Genomic DNA, 18,990 nt, shown 5'->3' with positions numbered 1-18,990 from the left:
TCTCATACATTTGCTGTATGCATATCTGTATGCATATTGCTGTATTCGCTTTGGGTGCTCTACCTTGCTCTTTCTAGAAGGCCAAGAGATGGCCTCTGTGCCAGCATTTCCCACACAGTCCTAGTAACACGGCTTGTGGCTTCTCAGGTTTGGGGTTCATGGCATACATAGTATCTTAAGTGCTTTCATCTGCGATGCTGGTTCTTATTTTTCTATTTCTTTGCATTTCACTATAACTCAGAAGCCACATCGAACAAAGATCACATAGACACAATGTAACTAAAAACTATAGTCAATACACAACAACAAAACCTTAAAATAACCCCCTATTTAAGCAGGTTATACATACAGAAATTCTGGATGATAAATATAAATAATAAACACATCTGGTATAACTAAAAATATTTAAAGTAATCAACTCAATGTATATATGTATTTAAGAAAAAAAACTTTAAAAAATAGCTACTAGTAAAGCTTCAATTGTTTTATATGTCAAAGAACAGTTAGAAATTGGTTTTGCTGTCATTATCTACTGAAATTCAAGTTCTTATGACAGCAATTTCTTAAAGATTCCCTTTAAGTAGTAGCTATGATAACGAAAAACATTGCCAGTATCACAAAGTAGTAAACTGTCCACTTAATCAAAATTACCCAGCCCTAACTCTGCTTATCACCTTTTCCAAAACAAAAGCACAGGAGCATCAAATGCAGCTAGGAAGAAGCATCTTCAGAACAGATTAAAACTGGTCGCTTGTTGTGTCTCCACATACAATTATCCACCTAATTACACTTAGGACAAATGCACAGTTTTCCTAACTACAGGGAGATGCATTTTAATCGTGATGTTCAATTCTCTGTACACAAATATAAAATCTGAGCAAGACAATGGAAACAGACCACAGCATACTTACCTGCAAAATAGCAAACAAACTGGATAAACTACGGACATAAAGCAGATGATAAATAATTATTAATGTGAAAACTATGCTCTTTTGTTCCCACATTTAAGCACAGAAGGCATTGTAACTTCAGCTTTCAAGGCAAAAATGTTTTTAATTAGGGTCCTAGCTACCTTATAAGACATACAGACCTTGGTATGATGGAGCTATCATAATTTACCCATGCTGAGAAGCTGCCCCATGATTTATATGATTACTTCATGGCAGCATGAAACAAATCCCCAAGGAAGTAATGCATGTCATCCTTAAAAATATTAAGCAATCAAGCCATGTTTTTATTATGTGAATGTATGCCTTTGAAAACAAGGATGCATGCACCATACTGTGAGGTAAAATGAAATAAATGAACAGAAATAATTCATTTCCATGTTCTAATCAGTGGAAACTGCAGTCTTCAAATTATCCTGATGCTACCAAATGCGAGTCTGGAGACAATAGGTTGACTCTTCTACTAAAATGAACATGAAATTGCATCCTAAGTACACAATGAAGGCCAAATTAAACAGTCCAAGACTCTTTGTAAAGGCTCTTTCTTTTTATTCAGCCCTTGCATCCAATTGAACAATTAAGAGTAGAAGATTTAAACAAAGCATCATACAGCTTTTAAACACTCTAATCAAAAGCAAAATCTTAGGCAAAAGGAACATAATCTATACAAAGAACCTGTTCTCAAGCAAGCTTTTCAGCTTCTAGCATTATTAGCAGAGAGAAATTTGTGTTCTACCAGCAAAAAGGATGTCTCTGGCAAGCAGAATGAAGAATATATACCAAAGACTACAACTGCAAGCTTGTTGCCTGTGTTGTATTCACAAGCTGGGACACCTATATCTGTACAAGGACCCAAACAAACAGCGTTACACTGCTCAGTGCTATTATAAATCACAATCCACTCATTAGAGATACTGACCGTTCAGAAAATATCCAGCCCCTACAGGCATGAGAAGATGGAAACATAGCTGTGATGAGATCAGGTTAACACAAAACATTTTTTTAAACAGAACATTGTATTTGTATGAAAATGTATGTAGATAATTATATGAGCAGAAGACCATAGGACAGTGAGGGGGTTTTTTGGCACTGAGTCTACAACACTGTATTTGAAGCAGTTGTGTGTGCAGCTTTTGCTTTACTTATTAAACTGTCTTCATCTCAAGTCACAAGTTTTTCCTCACTTTTACTCTTCTGATTGCTTCTCCCATCGCAATCAGGGGGAGTGAGCAAGCAGTTGTGTGGTCCTAGTTGCCAGCTGAGGCTAAACCACAACACCATGTTAACCTATGTGTTCTACTTGAACTGATTATGGAATGAATCAAATACATTTTTACTAGATTATGTTTTCCACCTATGTATGTGGTCACAACAGAACACAGACGTACTTTTCAAAGACTGCTTTCCATTTTCACCTTCACAAAAACTCACCAAACAAAACCCAATATATATTTCACTTTCTTTCACTATCAAGCACAGAGATGAGGCAGTGCAGACAGCTACATAGCATTCTGATAACAACCTTATCATCCTTGCCCCAGCCTTCAAGAGAAGTGAGGAATCATTACAATCTTCCACTGCAATCACTAAGATTCAAGTATGAGTCAAGCAAAAAAAAAATTTATGGTATTTTTTGTTGCTTTCATTAAATCTGGCAGAATGATGGAGACGAGGGTGCCCATTACCTTTCATTTTAAATACATAATCCTCTTTCTTCTTCCCTGAACTAAAACATGCTGAGAATGTGCTATGTGAGATGCATACTGGGAGGGAGTCTTCTGAATATCTCAGTATCTTTTTAGTTTATCTTGCATTATTATGTATGGAGCTCTAGGACTCCAATCCAACATGCTGGCATTGATTTTTCTCCTCCTCTGAATCAAAAGGGAGAATAGTAGTGAATGCACTGTGGCTGGGAACTAGCAAATTTCAGTATCTTTCTCTACTGACATACAGGTAGGTGGAGTTGTGTATCGCTTTACAAGGAGGTGTTATGTTCCCTGGCTTATGTTATATTTTCTGACTTGGTTGGGCACATGTCAGTTTTGTTATCACCGTCCCAAAGCTGTGTATACCATGATGTTATATAACCAAATTTGGTACATGCTGAAAGAAGTATGCTGTAGTTATTTGGTTTAGGAATGTGCTGTCAGAGATTAGCATCCAGCATGGTTGGCTAGTCACAGTGTAAGACAAGGGGATACAGGCTAAGCTCTTGTTTCTGGACCAGTGAAGATACCTACTCAGTGGAAACTCCAGGCCACCTGGGAGAGACAAGTGCTCTATGATCTTTGCAAGCAGGCCCCAGAAGGAGCCTATGAAAGGGAAGAAGAAAAAAAAAGAACAGGGCTGTTCTAGTGAAGGCAGGGAAGACAGAAATGTGTGAGACAGAACAAGGAGAAATGTGGGAAAAAAAATACCCTAGCAAGTCATATTTCCTAAAGAGAGCTGTGGTCTGACAGTATGTACAGCTTCTAAGGACCAAGTCAAACTAATTGTTTCTGAAAGCAAACAGTTGTTCAACCAAAGGAGTTGCTCCACACCTCACCAGGAGCACTTTGGTACATAACTATGCTCTAAATAGCTCCCCAAAATGGTTCTATGCGCTTTTTCCAAATGAAAGCAAATGTGTGTCCTTAGAGTAGGTATTAGCCAGTAGCATTTATTTTGTAAAGGCTATTGGTGGATTCTTAATACAGGCTCTTAAGGACCCTGTGGCATCACTTACAAACTGCAAGCACTAGCGAGAAACAGCGTAACGACGTGGTGTTTCCAATAAGCCTGTGGTTTGCTTACCACAGCGTGGGACACCAGCTGCCAGCAGCCCCCACCTCATCAGATGCAGCCAGCACCGCAGTCCTGCTCTACAGCACTGCTCTTCCAGGCAGCAGCGTGCTTCAGATGGAAAGCACGCTGATCTGACAGCCACTCTAAACATCCTACAGTCACAGTAAAATGCAGCCCTTTTCAGCTATGCAGAGAAAAGAGCTCGTGTTTATTACAGTGGTGACTCTGTGTAAAAGTGAAGCTATTGACACCTGATGGACTCATTCATTGCTAGATTTGTGCCCTTCGTTTAAAGCCAGCAACACTCTTCAGGTTGGAATTTTCCAAATATAGCTTTGACAACCCAGTTCTGAGAACCCAGGGGAAGAGACACGACTACTTTGCTAATTGATGCTGATACACCAGGGAGAATGGGCACTGTCTACAGCACAGTTTTCCCTTAAAGTGGACTAGGTCAGTTGGATGGCAATTACACCAAGTCAAACAGTAATTCTCATAACCAGACCCTCTTTCCCTAAGTTATTATGTAACCACAACAGTATTATTACAGTGGGAAAACTATGTACTCAAATGTTTGGGGGGACCAGCACTGAAACAGCATGTGTGAATTTAATTTCAGCAGCCCGTGTATGTGTCTTGCACAGTTTCAAGCCACTAGGAACTAGTTGATAATCTAGTTTGGCCTCTTGCATAATCCAAGACATACATTTCCCTCTGGTAGGAGACTGAACATACTGTGCTAAAGAACTCGTATTTTTAATAACAGTACAGCTAGTACTTGCCTAATGTATACATTTCAGAAAGTCTTCTTTTGATGGCCTTGAGGAGATGCAGAATTTACCATTTGTTACATTATATCCTCATTGCATGAACCCAGTCTTAAGTTCTCTATGGGGACACTGTCTCATTCAGTACACAGGACAAAAATCACTTAGCTAGCAGCCATTCAGTATTTTATTTTTGCCCTTTTTATTTGATGCATACCCCTAAAAGCCTTGTTTACTGCACATTATCCCAGCTCTGTTCTGAAGGCAGAATGATTAATTTCTTTACAGGCTTTTCTATAGTGCTCATCAGATGCTTCTAACTTGTTATGTGCAATTTCCTAGCTTTTGGAAAAGCATACAAAGGAATGCTATTATGTGGCATCCTATAACTACTGCCATGATTCATATCAGCAAGGATAGACCAGACCTTTGCTATCTTAGCTAACAGGTGTAAACCATAGGCTGCCAGCAGGGCCAAGCTAGAGGAGATGAGGCACATCCTTAGGCAAGCAATTTTCACTGATATTTCTTGGAACCAGAATGGGAAGATTCAGAATTTTAAGGAGACCAAAGGCTATGGAGCAGAAGTACTCTTACAGGGTCACGCTCCTTCATCCCTCTCATGACCGACCCCTTTAATTCATCCTTTCCAACATGCCCATCCCTCAATCCATGTGTCTCAGCCTGGTTCCTTAACCCACTCTCATTCTTCTTATCTATCCCGTCTTATCCAATGTTACCTATCTTATTGTATCTTATTTTCTATCTATCCTTATTTCTCTCACTTTGTTATTGAATTTTATCTTTCATCTTCTCGCTTATGGACTGAGTCTCTGCAGCCAAATCCCCATCTCACTGTCTTTTTCACCTCTCCTAAATTTTACTCCTGTCCCTTGACTAAGAGATGATGGAGGTTACTGGGATTTGAGAGGAAAGAGCATTCACAGACTCCTTACAGGTTTCAGAAATACCTATCTACTAAGCACGTATAAAATGTGTTTTTTAAAGGTTATAACTTGGGTAACCTAGGAGGATTTTCTTAGGGATGGTAAAAAGCACACCAATATGGTACAAAGACCACTCATTCCTGACAAAACCTGGAGACACTAAAGTATAGTGAAGAAGATGTCACAGAAGCCTTTGAAGTCTGTTCTTTAACTTAAACAGTTAAGCCATGTTGGGTGACATTTTCCAAAGTAAACTGGGCCAGAGCAGATGTGAATCTCAGAAATTTTTATTCCAAATGACTATAGTTTCAGGAAATTGCAGCAACTGAAATGGGAAGACACAGTATGTGGTTCTGCCCGTAAAATAAGACAAAAATGAAAGCTATTAGTATCCTGTTGGCATCTAACTCGATGTCTACTTTGGTATCAGTGACTTGTCTGAAATCATGACACTAACTGAGCAAAGAATGTCATTCTACCCTGCCGGTTTTTGTAAAGGTTAGATCACAGCAACAAAGTAATATTATTGCCCCATGTAAGCCTGATATGTGCATAGCTGTTTTGTAACCTTCTCCTGACATATGCACCAGCTATTCATTTGCTGGTTTTGCACCAAATGTTCATTATTGCCAAATATCCCGTTCCTTGCCAGTAGGTTCAGCTGTTTTCTCTCAATAATAAATTCACTTTACATTTGTCCTCTTATGCACTGATACCCCTTCAGTTCTGAAGTTGTGTGCAAACCTCATCAGGACCAAGCTTATGCCAGGAGATACAAATCTGCTAGCAAAGACACAAAGCGATCACATGGATGTGGAATTCCTGTAAAAATTAAATTAGTCAAGAAAGACTTCTAAAATCCCAGAGAGACCTAGTAAGGGATACAGTTAACAAGACACATCATTGATGGAATATGATTAACTGTTTTGATTTCATAAAAGAAGTGTGTTTTGATCTTCCACAAAGCTCCCTGTATTATTTTTATTATTATTATTATTAAGCTCTAGGCCCTGTGTCTGTAAATAAGTTTGTTTTGGGGATAGTGCAACAGAAAAAATGCTTGCTTTATAGGGGTATTACCACAATTGCGGGTTAGTGACCCTACACAAGGTTGAGGCTAAGCCACAGCTTAAGATAATAACAGATTAATTTTATTGTAAACTCACAGTAGACACAAGCCTCCACCCCAAAGTTTACAAACCTCGCATATATCTATATTCTATAGTTATGTAGTTCAGATCTTTCAAACACCAGCGTGCTGCTTATTTAAAATGCATAACAGTTAGGAGGAAAAGCAGCAAAGACAAACAGTGCATTGACTTCCAAAACTATCAGTCTTTATCAATTAAAATATTTACTTTTGACACAAGTCCTAATTAGTTAAAAACATTCAATCCAGTCTTAAAATAGAGGTTCAAGCTACCCAATTTATTCTTGGAACAGTCACTTGCTCTCAGGATTAGGAAGACAATGGCATCCAGAGCAAGCATGAGCCCTCTCCCCTCTTATTACAGTTAATCAGGAACATAAATACTATAATGGAGCTGAGCCCCTGCAAACTCACCAGGCTGTGCATAATTTCCACTCCAGCTGGATTCACTGTGAGCGCTTCATCATACAATTGCTTAGCCTCCTCCAAATTGCCTTTCATCTCTGCAAGCCTCCCACGCATGTACAGTACAGCATGAGATGTGGGGAAAAGACTAGCTGCCTCCTGGATACAAAAGCCCGCTTCTTTGAGATGCTGTTGTTCCATGAAGAGTTCAGCTGAAAAAACACAAAACCCAAAAAACACCCTACCATTAGTTGAACTAAGTCAGAGACCTTTCTACCCATTAATTGCACATCATCTCCCTTAAGCATATTGAAACATGAGGCCATGATCCTGCACAGTGCTTACTACTACAGTTAGTGCTTACTGTCACAGGTGGATTTACTGAATGGATCTTTTTTTAATGCTAAGGGTGCTATACAGATGTTCATGGGTATCTTTAGGTTTTGTCCTGACAGAGGACGGCTTTAAGGATTCCTCAATCAGGAATGTAAATAATGCTGAACTGAGCCCTAAGGAAGCAGGGCTGGTAGCCACTTGGAGCCATCATAAGTATTTCCAAATAATCTAGGGAAAAAAAGAACAGAATAAGCCATCACTGTCTACTGAGAACTTTAAACATGTCAGAGTAATAGGATGCATCTGACTGAGCTGGACATTAGTTAACTTATTTAAAAGAGTATTTCCACATTTTAAAAGGTGATTGAAAGTGTTTCGTTATGCTTATTTGTCTAGCTTATGAGATAGTTGTTTCTTTTTCAGATACTATTAAAATCAAAAGGCTTTTATCATAGAGACTTACTTATATTGTGTATTCATATGTTTACTTCTTCACACATACTCCATTGAAAAACAAAAGAGAGCTCTTGAAAGAGACTGCTCAGTCATTTACTTTCTTCAACTATCAGCAACTATCTTAGTGGTTTTCTTAGAAAAAATCTAACAGGCATACTAATGTACTTGACTGTAAATGTGTTAATCAAGTAATTTCTCATGTTAAACATAAATTCCATAACATATCTCATAGTTAAACTTTAATATTTCTCAGGATTTGGACTGTATTATCGTTGGACTAGATGATCATTGTTGGTCCCGTACAACTGAAATAGTCTATTCTAATTCTAGATTTATTATGCATTAAATCCTGGCAGAAGGCTTCAAAAGCGATACTCAGTTTTCACTGCCACACGTAACTGAAAAGGGAAACCATGTTTTTAGATATATGCATGTATATATGCATGCATGTACGCATGCACATATGTATATAAAATAACTCTTTCGTCATACAGCAGCCATTGCTTTTTGGTCCATAACCTGTTTGTGTTATCACTGCAAAAGCTCAAAGTTAGGTTTTGTTGTTGTTTTTTTTTTTAAACTGATGTGGTAATGCAGTAAGTATTGACAGTTCAAGAGTCCAATTTGAAATGGCTAATTCAGACTCCAGATTTAGATAAATAATTCTGAAATTAGACACAACCTTAAATGCCCTGACTTTTAAAGGTAGTGAATATTCTCAGGAAGTTTCTGTGAAGGGGGGATTGGCCTGAAAATTCCTCTTAAAAGGCTTTGAAACTGCCAGTTTCAAAACACTGGGAGACCCAAAAGACTGTGTGGACTTGGCATGTTGGCATGGAGCTTGCTGGGTAGAGGTGAGCAGGACAGCATCTAAAAGGCAGTCCTGCTTGACCATGGAGAGGCTCCTCCTTGGCCTATTTGACATGAGACTGGGACCAAAAATAGCACTTCTACTGGCATATTGAAAACAACAGTGTACTGAAATAACAGCATGGCTGAACAACCTTCCACTTCTAAAGTAGTCCTTCCAGAAGAAGGGTGAGACATCATCAGGAAAATTCTTGAATATTTCTTAGCCATCCCTAGGTTGTGCGATAGATAAATGTCATTCTCCAAGGCTGTCAACATGAGCAAAACATTAGTTCCTTGGTAAGAGCTATACTCCTCAAGAGTGACTCATATACTATTTCTCTCTGGTTAATCATTATAAAATCTCAGCATGCATCCCTTCCCCTGGCTCCAAGAGGATGCAGCTATCTATAATAACAGAAAGCAAGGCCATGTACCTTGTCAAGCTGAGCATGTGTGCTGCCTTTTCAAAAGTTTGTGGGAGGACAGTATTTTACTTGTACTTCCCAAGGAACAGAGCATTTTCCTGCCAAGTGCTGTATAGCAGCTGATGCCATGCATGTGGCAATAATGAGGATGGGGATGTGCAAAGTGACGATTCACAGCCTGAAGACAAACACTTCATTTGCAAAGTTAGCACAAACTCAGCAGCACAGAAGAAGGGGTGAAATCCTGGCACTGTTTGAAGTCAGCAGAAGTTCTGGATACTGCCATATTAAAAGCTCTATTAGCAACTAACACCATAATGTGACTTGTTTCATTTCAGAAAAAAATAAGGAGCAAAGGGGTTTAGATGTGAAATCACACACAGCCAGTGTTTCAGTGCATACAAAATGGAGAGTACTTATTCTTTCTTTCAACAGTGCCTGTAAATCTCCTTCAGTAATAACAATTATTTAGAGGAAGCGCAGCAACACAGAATCTACAAATTGTATTTTATGGTATGGTAATGTAGCATATTAAAGTTCAGTCCATTTCTTTGCAGGTTCAATAGTCAATAAAAAATGATTTAATGGTGGGGGAGGCCTAATTTGCATAAAAAAAATGAGAGAGGTGCCTTTGGGTTACGAAAGGAAAGGAGTGCACCCACCCAGCTAAAAATAGACATTAAGGGAAATCATTTAGGCCTGCATTAAAATATGTTTTCTGTAAACTCATTTTTCACTTCTATTACATACTCATTTTATTTACAGATTAACAAGATACACTTATGCAACATGGAATAAAAACACTGCTAGAGGCAGAAATCAAACCCAAAAAACAAGGACTCATTAAATTTATCACGGTAATACTACTGCCTCCTCAATGGTACGTGAAGTACCGAAACACCTGCCTTTGCATTACCAGGGTCAGCAGCTTCCTGTCCACTACATTATTCAGCGTATCTCCTTATATCACCTAATCATGCTGTAAATAACGAAATCAGTAGCCTTCATGAGGAAGTTCTGTTATAGAGACGTGGCACCCAATTCCACTCCAAAGAAGAGGATATCTCCTCAGGCTGACACAGGTAGAGAAGATCTGTAATTCTTACCCTGTGAAAGGTTCAATGCTTCATGGAAACTATTTATGAACCTCCAACTACATTGGACTACATTGTTCTTGGCACTGACATTCTTCACAGCTGTGAATCCAAAGGCCACATTGTGGAATCCAAAGTACAAGCTTACCTGCACTCTCTCACTTAACATCATCTTCATAAAAACTTAAACAAATTTACATTCTGTTTTAAACTAAGCACCACCAATGCACCAAAGCACCACTGAATGCTACTGAACAAAGACAGATGACCATCCTGGATGTACCAACTCCTCTACTAGCATCTCTGTAGTAATGGTAGAAACTCTGAGTGTGAGTGATTAATAGGAAATATTTCAGCATTTTTACATATACAAATGGGCTGAGACAGTGCACTGCATGGATGGGCAAAGACAGAATGAATCGTGCACTGTCTCCTTCATTCACTAGTTAAAGCTTGACGAGCTATCCAGCTAACTCCAAGGTCCAGCCTAGCTTGATTTATTTCTTTCCCATATCCAACTTATGCTTCCCATCCAAGGTCTCCTGCAGTACTGCCCAGCCTACTCTGCTGTTCTTCAAAAAAACATTCATCTCCTCTTGTGGCTATGGCTGCCTCTGTCTTGACTTGCAACTAGACTTCCACTAATCCTCCACTCTAATGCTGGGCCCAGTCCCTGAGAGCAGCACACATCTCCACTCAGATTATTATTAACTTCTAGTATGAGCTCCTAGTTCTTCCAGCTGTTTCTGCTAGCATTTAAGTTCATCTACAGTGAAGATCTCTAATCAAGTGAGAATGGCCAGAAGCGTATCATCTACTCACCTCAAAGATCAGTAACAAACGCACAGACCGAAAGCACTTCCCAGAACACTGACAAAGCAGGTCTCCTGCAGTCAGGCTCCTTTTTTCATCTCCAAGATAAATTATTTGACAGACCTCTGTTAGGGAGTCCATCAGAGCAGTAACAACAGTGTAATCTAGTCATTTTTGCATCACAGAGCTAGTCTGAGAAACAGTTGCCTGCCATCACCTTGAATGCTGACTCTATTCCCCATTTTCTAAGTGTTTCAAAGCAGTGTCAAGAGTGATTGTGCTTGTCACCACAGAAGCAGCAACAACTGTAATTCTAGCCAAAAAATCAAATTGATTTAAAATGTATTTCTGTGATGTGAACAACCTAAGAGTTAAAATTTCATTCCTTGCGTATCACGTTTGGTGTTATCCAAGACACAGCACTTAACTCCCACAAACAGACTGCTCCACATCACTCGGTTGCATGTGCCTGCTGGATCTAAAGCACTTGTCTACTCTCATCCACCCCAAAAATGCTACTGCACCGCAACGTGGCCAGCGCAATGCAGCCAGATGACCAGCAGGATGACACAGTGGGGAGCAGCCCTTCGCACTTTAAGAAGGTGAGAGCACCTGTGAGGATATGTAGGGAGGTGATTTCTGTTCCACATCATCTGCCTTCAGGAGCTATTAATGCCTGTTACTGCAGCAGCCCTTAGCCAGCTGGAAAGACCCACTCCTCTGAGACAGCTCTGCCTTCAGCAGTGAATACAGAGCTATTACCTTGACAAAGGGTTCCCCCGCTACCTTTTCTTCCTCGCAGGTGACATTTAGTCATTGTTCTATATTATGACACCACCCTGCACGCAGTAGCTTGACAATTCACGGGCAGATTTGATGGAAGATTCCTCAAATCATATCCTGACTGCAATAATTTCATTCCATGCAAACCTTTGATACAGAAATGAAGGAGAACAGAAACTGACACGTGCTCCCATCCACCTGAGGTCAGCTGCATGTTCTTTTGAATGAGGCAACAGATTTACATCCTCAAAGGTTGTCTTTGCATGCAAAATGGTAGTTAACTGGAGTCCAGGGACCCACTTTAAATTTCCAGGCTTCGGGTCTCACAGGGCCTGAAATGCCTACTGAGCTTATTTACAAATACAGCATTAAAGTGAGCATTTCTGGAAGCAACACAGAACTACCACAAGCTACCTTCTGTTCTAAATAGCACACTCAAAACATTACTCGAAATACTACAAGATAGCTGGTTCCTTCACGTGAAGTGGGTCCCTGCTAAGTGAGGAAACAGCTCTTTCCCAGCTTTGAGAAGCAAGCCACCATCTTCTAAGTAATAAGGCCACCACTGATATGGGTGACATAAAAATGCTTCTGTTGGAAGGGCACATTTGGGTTTTCTTGTATTGTCTCTCAAAACATGTCTTACTGGCTACAGCCAAAGAAAGGACTTCTAAGTCTTCATATTCCAGCTCAGTCTAGTATAAATTCCTGTTTTCTGTTTCTGGTGTGAATAAATGTCCTGCTTTCTTCTTCATGACTATGTACCCTTTAACACTTGCCCAAAAGTTACTGAGCAGCTGGGGAAATACTAGTATTTGGTACCCTCTGACATTTTCTGGGTACCACTGGCAGTTCAACAATGTTTCTCTCCATCTCTCAGCAAAGGATGCACAGACTGTTTAACAAAGAACATTGCTAGCTGCTGCCTGTATCCTTCACAAGTGAATGGTCACACACATGTGCCCATTTCTGTGGCCCAGATTTCGAGAAATGGCATGTGCTCTTTGAAGACCATCCATGCCAACAGATTATCAGTCCACAAAGTTTCACGTCCTGCTCCAGCAATGAGAAATATCCAGAAGCCTCAGGAACGGGGGAAACAATCCAAAATGCTGAGTACTGATATACACCCAAGACTCCTTTTGACTTTTAAAATTCATTGTTGATAGAAAATAAAATAAACTAAGCTGGAGGGTGTAGATCAAAACTTTGAGGACATTCAGATAAAGAGAAATGGGGAATTTGATGATCCTTAGCCTGCACCAGAAAAGCCTAGGACAGAGCTTGCTTAACCAGGAGGCTTAGCAGAAGCTGCTGCCTTAACTTCCCTAGTAATATTTCAAAGGGGACCAAACCAGTTCACTTTACCATTTCTATTATCTCCAGTGTGAAGTGCTCCTACACTCTCCTAGTAAGTAAACACTGCAGGACAGCTATCTTTGCAGTACACTTTTATTCTCTTCAGTATTAGCTGTGTAATAAACGACTCCTTCCAGCTCCCCCTCACCAGGCTCCAGCTTTTCATACTGCTTTGTGTCACTGGAAAGAGCTACAAAAATCAGCAGCACTTACGGAGCTTAAGAACTCAAGCAGGGAAAGAGGAAGTTCTAAGTTTGAAAGTCTAAAATTTGAAAGCACTTTTTTTTTTTCCTTTAAGCGTAAAAGAAAGAAAAATATTGGAATTGCTTCAACAACTAGTGCTGCATCATGGGACGGTATGTGATCCCAGCTATTCTGGTAATGTCTAAAGTTGTCTCCCAAACCTGATGAACACCTTTAATAGCAGAGCTAATAACCTGAGGGGGCTTAGGGTCGCTAAAGGCTTGGGGAAGGAAGAGCACTGAAATAGGGGTGCGCAGGCCGTGCAGATAAGAAGCGGAGGGGCAGCGGGGAGGGCCGGGCCGTGCCCTTGGCTGCCGCCGGGGAGGCCGCAGTGCGGCTGTGCGGCCGCGGGCCAGCCGGGGTTGGAGATTCAGCCCACTGGCCCCGACGACACGTTCTCGTGGAACAAAGCCCATCTCCTCTAACACAGCTTTTTCCCAGGAATTGGCCCATGCAGAATAAAATAAATAAACCTCAAGCGTTTTGTGAAGGGAGGGGAAAAAAAAAAAAGTTCCTGCCGTACATAACTCGGGGGAGCAGATGTTTTTCCATTAGCTCACTGTTCTCCGCTGCACTGGCTGTCTTTACATTTCTTGTTCGTGGCATGTTCATTATAATATTTTTTTCCCAGGGTAAACTTTAGCACGTTACTGAAACAGCAAGTAGCCCGTTCCAGCCCCACTGTGAGCATATGGAATAGCTGTCCTAGGAATTTTTCTTAAAACGCTCCTTTAAATTAGCTTTAGGTCTACCTGGTGAGGTTCGCAGGCTGCGCTGAGCAGGCATTCAGCCAATCTTAGATCAAATTACCAGACCTACTTTGCTGCGAGTGGCCATATTTGGTAAAGTATTGGGATAGTCAAGAAGCTAAATTGTCAGATATAAAGTACTAGTAAAGACAAACAAAGTGGACATTGTAGTTAAAAGTAAAGCTTAAAATAATATAGCAACAGGAGCTGGAATATTAGAACTGTTATTAAAACTGGCTCGCAGCATTCTAAAATGCTCCATGTAAGTAGAGCGCACAGTTATTACTTCCTGGAAATATAATCACACATACTTCAGATAAGAAATCACTTCAGTTACCCAAAGAGCTTAAAACTATTAAAACTATTTCTTTTCAGTACTGACACGCTTTGCTCTCTGGATCAAAAGTGATCTTATAAAAATGTCGAATGAAGGTAAGTTTTGGTCATAAATTTGAATCATTTCAAGTACGTTTTCCTTAGCCAAACAGCATGATTGTATTTTCTAAACAGAAAAAAGGACTACTGGCATGATTTTAGAAAGGAAATAAGGGGCAGAAATAGTTCCTAGCTCAGAACTCTTCTCTTGGTGACACAAGCAGTATTATCACCAGTAATCTCTAGGATTCTCCTTGCAGCTCTTCCTGCAACAAGAGGTAGAAGAAGTTAATGAGCTTTATCAACGCTACCGAAGTTCCTTCTCTCCTCTCAAAGTTGAATTCAAGCTCTCAGTCATGAAAAGTAGAACAAAGAGGGAAAACAGGCGTATGGATCCCATAAAGACCACCTCTCCTGGAGCTGCACCACAGGAGTGTGTGCACTGCAGCACTCTTCCTGCGTACTCCTTGAAATGACCTGTTTCTCAGACTTGGGGCCAAGAACAATGTTAAGGCTTATTAATGTTAAAGCCTAATGAGATAACTCTCTCCTTTTAAGAAGCCATTACATTTCAAGAGGACTGGGAGGTTATTGTTAAAAGGGACCAGACAAGCTGTGTTAATCACGGTCTTTGCTGCAGAACACTTGAAAACAGCATATGCCTATTAGTATTCCTCTAAGCATGCCTGCCGCAGGGAGTGGACAACCTCTCTAGTCTTTGGGGACAGCAGACCTTGTACTATTCCAAAGCTAATTGTGACTACCTACAGGGAAAACAGGAAGATACGGAAACCCATTGAAGAAATGTGCTAAGTTCCCTGCTGCAGATGACTGTACTCCCAGCTGGTCCTATAAGAGATGGCCGGACATAGGATTAACAGTGAGAATTCACAGTTTTATTTGGATGTGTGAAAGAGATGAGAACTCTTTCTGGAGACCACAGATCCATCAAGTAGCTCTTTGGTTGCTTATAGTAAGCTACAAAAAATTAGCTTGCCAAAGTTCAGTAGGCACTGCTGGAGGGAAAGACAAGGTGCAGCATCCATTATAGTGCAGCACATTTGGACTTGCAGGGCACTTCCAAAGCTGCTGCTTTATTATCTACCCCACATAACTGTGCTGGTAATAAACCCAGAAAAGTTACAGATAAAAACACTAACTCTATGCCCTCTTATGCGTGAGATAAGTATCTTTATCACAGGACAAAATCCTCTTCAGCCACTGTTAAAAGGATGCATGCTCTCACGCACTAATTGTGAGACCAGTGAGGAGCGCAGCCAGGGCTCTCCAGCTCTGAGGGACTGAGGATGCTTCTGCACAAGGCAGAAACTCCTATTGCAGCCTCAGGTGGAGGGTGACACTGTCAGAATTCCCCTACGTAAGCACCATTGGAAAGCTACCACCCACTAATGGTTCCCTTGCAAGTAAATGTGCTGGCTTTGTGGCCCGACCTGGCTGCTGGATGGCTGTAAGAAGAGCCTCACACAGCTGCGGGATAGCTGGTTTTCTATCCCTCTTTCCAATATCTAAGTGCAGAAAGCTCTAACTGGATCAGCTGGTTGGTACGATTAGTTTTGATGCCTTGGGATATGAAGAGGCATGGGAACTGTAATGGCTTTAATGGAACCCAGACATGATTGCAGCCTGGCGCTCTAAATCCATAGTCACACACAGAGACAGGGCCAGCTGTGTCCTGTTGCTGTATGAAAAGGACGGATGCTTTGTTATAAATTTACTGTAGTATGAGGTTCGGAAATTATTATAATTTTATCTAGAGATTTATAATTAATGCTAAAAAGGTTAAAGTGTTAACGACAACAAAAACAACGATACACGAGTCATTTCCCAAAGGCAGATTAACATTTTTTTCCCCTTTAGAGATAGGACACCGAGGTATGAAAAAGTTAGGCAACTTGCCTAGAGTCACAAGATGAGTCATTGACTGAAAAAGGACAAGTCCAAGCTATAGAAATGTACAGCATACTGGTGCAGCTCTATCATGAATATCAAGGGACTCCCAATGCAGGCATCCAAATGTTATGCTAATTGCCTGTTGCTTTCCACAGCTGTTAATTTTGGGGTGAGCTGTCACACAAAAGCATGTGACTACCTCAACTATTTTTAACCGTGTCTTTCTGTTTAATTTGTTGTTTATGAAATACCTCTATTTTGGAAGTTATTAACTTCTTACAAGTACACTTGTTCCTCCTTTCCCCTCCTTCCAGATGGAAAAGAGTCTAGTACACAAGGTCAGTGACACTCTTTTGGACTATTCCACTCGTTAAGCCTAGGGTAAGATCTGACCCACTTCAAAGAAGTCCTCTAATTATTTAGGCGCTGTGCCCTTCTCTACAGAGAGTAAAGACTACCCCAAAATACCTGCATCTCTCCTCACCCCTCAGAACACCAGGATGCAGTAACTTCCACACTGCTGCAAGAAGAGAATGGGTAATACCTTACCAAGAGCTCATTAAGCTGCATCCATAACAAGAACTGGCTTCAGTAATGAAATTACAAAGCAGTCACAGTATGTATTTTCAGAATATCAAGCTGGATTCAAGGCCAGTTAAAAGTAAGGATGAAACAAAACTAAGATTTAAAAATGATGGAACAGGACAGAAAAGTTACAGCTTATAAAAATAAATTCTGTCTAAAAGAATTAATTAACACCTTTGAGAAAGGCACTGGATTTACACTGAAAAGTAATCATAGCAATTCACAGCTAGGTCTCAGCAACCATTAGGTCTTTATTGCTTTTGTCTTTTCACACAGCAGCAAAAATGTAAACTGCCTAGAGCTATCTGCAGCATGATGGACAACAGACACCTGACTTCTCATCACAATAAACTCTGGTTATTTTGCTCCCCACCAGCCTCCTCTGCAGCCTTAAATCGGGAGCATAAACTGAGTAATGCAAAATCTTGCTAGTGATTTTGAAGCCCACAGCACATCATTGAAATTTACATACACACAAGCCTTTAAGTGAACACTTGTGATTAATTTAAAGGATGATGCATTCCATAAGGTAACTTCTTTTGTTCTTTAATAGTTAGCCAAATTGTAACAAAAAGAATGTCACATATTTTGTACCAGAACTGAAGTCTAATTGGTAGGAAATGGCCCACAAAAACAGCTATAAAAATCTTTGCTGAGAAGTAGGGTGAGACTGCCAGGTTTTATGTGAGAATTGTCAATTGTACAGATTAGCTAAATGAGAATTTGAAAGGTTCTCCTGCATACAGAATAGCAAATTATCAGCCAGGTTCCAGTGGGGTTTTTTTTTTTTTTTTTTTTTCTCCTTGCAAATGGTAGCAGAAACATCTAAGAAGCAATCAGAGCACTCAAATGTAATTTCAGGCGCACAACTGTGGGCCAACTTGTGGAAGAAAAGCTGTGTCTTTTGAGAGCAAAATTTTGGGGTCAGAACTCTTTCTAACCGTCCTGAAAGGCTGGAATGCAAATGGTAGAATGTGCCATCCAACTCGGTTCCTCACCAAGTGTCCTACATAAAAGCCTTTCATGAGTTTGGAGATGGCCTCTGGGTAGAGTTCTTTCTCACTGCTCTCGTTTTCCCTTTACGTGCTCTGCTGTAGCATCTCTGCATGAGTGCCTCAAACTGACATGCAACCTACAAGTCCTTGGGAGACTCAGTCACAGATTAAATGAGTGGAGGACTTGCTCTTTTTAATAATTTTCACTTAAACCTCAGTAAAGATTGGAAAGTTCCTAGACTAAAAATAACATTTAACACATGGTTTGCCCAGTCTTATTACAGGGGAGCATGTTGGAAAAGGATAATGAAAAGAATTGTCCTTACCAACTACCATTTGTTAATGAAGAGCTACCTACTTTCTTATTTTAAAAGCACATTTCACTGATGACTGAAGTTTTCTGTGTGTTGTGGAAAAACAGAGGTCAGCTCTAAAAAATCACACTACTCCAGTAATTTTTTTATGTTATATTGAGTTAAATAAGTGGTATTTAAAAAAACCAGCTGGGATAGAAAGGCAGGTTTTCTGCTGGAATAAAGTGATTTTCAACTACTGATTTCAACTACTTCATTAATACTTATGTCATCTCATTCACTGCTGGAGGGAAAAGGAACTCCAGGTGCTCCAGGACTTACCAGCTTGTAGCCAAATTTGTTCAAGAGTTGTCCACAGCTGCATTGGTCCTTGCTTCATTGTGCTGCTCTGCATAGTTATTTCGGACATGGCCTGTTCCAGTCGTGATGCAGCAAGGGAAGAGGCTCGCTGTGATCCTATGGACCAAAGAAACAAGAACAACATGCATTTTATACTTCTTTGGGATATTTCTTTGCCTCATTAAGGCAGCCTGTCTGATTCTCCACTCACTGTGTCAGTTTTATGTAACAAGAACTCTACTGGATTCTTGGGTGACCAACTGGAGAAACATGTTTTATAACAGGTTAATTTACTGAAAAACCCCACTAAATTACCCAAAGGCTGCAGCTCAAACAAGGGAATTAAGAGACAGACAGT

The 18,990-nt window shown here is 40.3% G+C and overlaps 1 protein-coding gene across 2 annotated transcripts in view; it reads right to left on the bottom strand.

The window, feature by feature from the left end:
- Positions 1-18,990, bottom strand: part of TTC7A (tetratricopeptide repeat domain 7A) — a 179,406-nt gene that overhangs the window by 32,182 nt on the left and 128,234 nt on the right. For both annotated transcript variants that reach the window (XR_001413041.1, XM_014951213.1), the window contains 2 exons: positions 18,615-18,749; positions 7,013-7,215 (listed from right to left, as the gene is read on the bottom strand). Coding sequence is in view for 1 of the 2 variants with exons in the window: in XM_014951213.1 (XP_014806699.1) it covers positions 7,013-7,215; positions 18,615-18,749 (338 nt within the window). In the remaining variant the exon portion in view is untranslated. The remainder of the gene's footprint in view (positions 1-7,012; positions 7,216-18,614; positions 18,750-18,990) is intronic.

This window comes from Calidris pugnax, unplaced genomic scaffold, assembly GCF_001431845.1.
Source record: "Calidris pugnax isolate Ruff unplaced genomic scaffold, ASM143184v1 scaffold24, whole genome shotgun sequence".
NCBI lineage: Eukaryota > Metazoa > Chordata > Aves > Charadriiformes > Scolopacidae > Calidris > Calidris pugnax.
The sequence above is the reverse complement of the archived record's forward strand: the minus strand, read 5'-3'. Positions and strand labels throughout refer to the sequence as shown.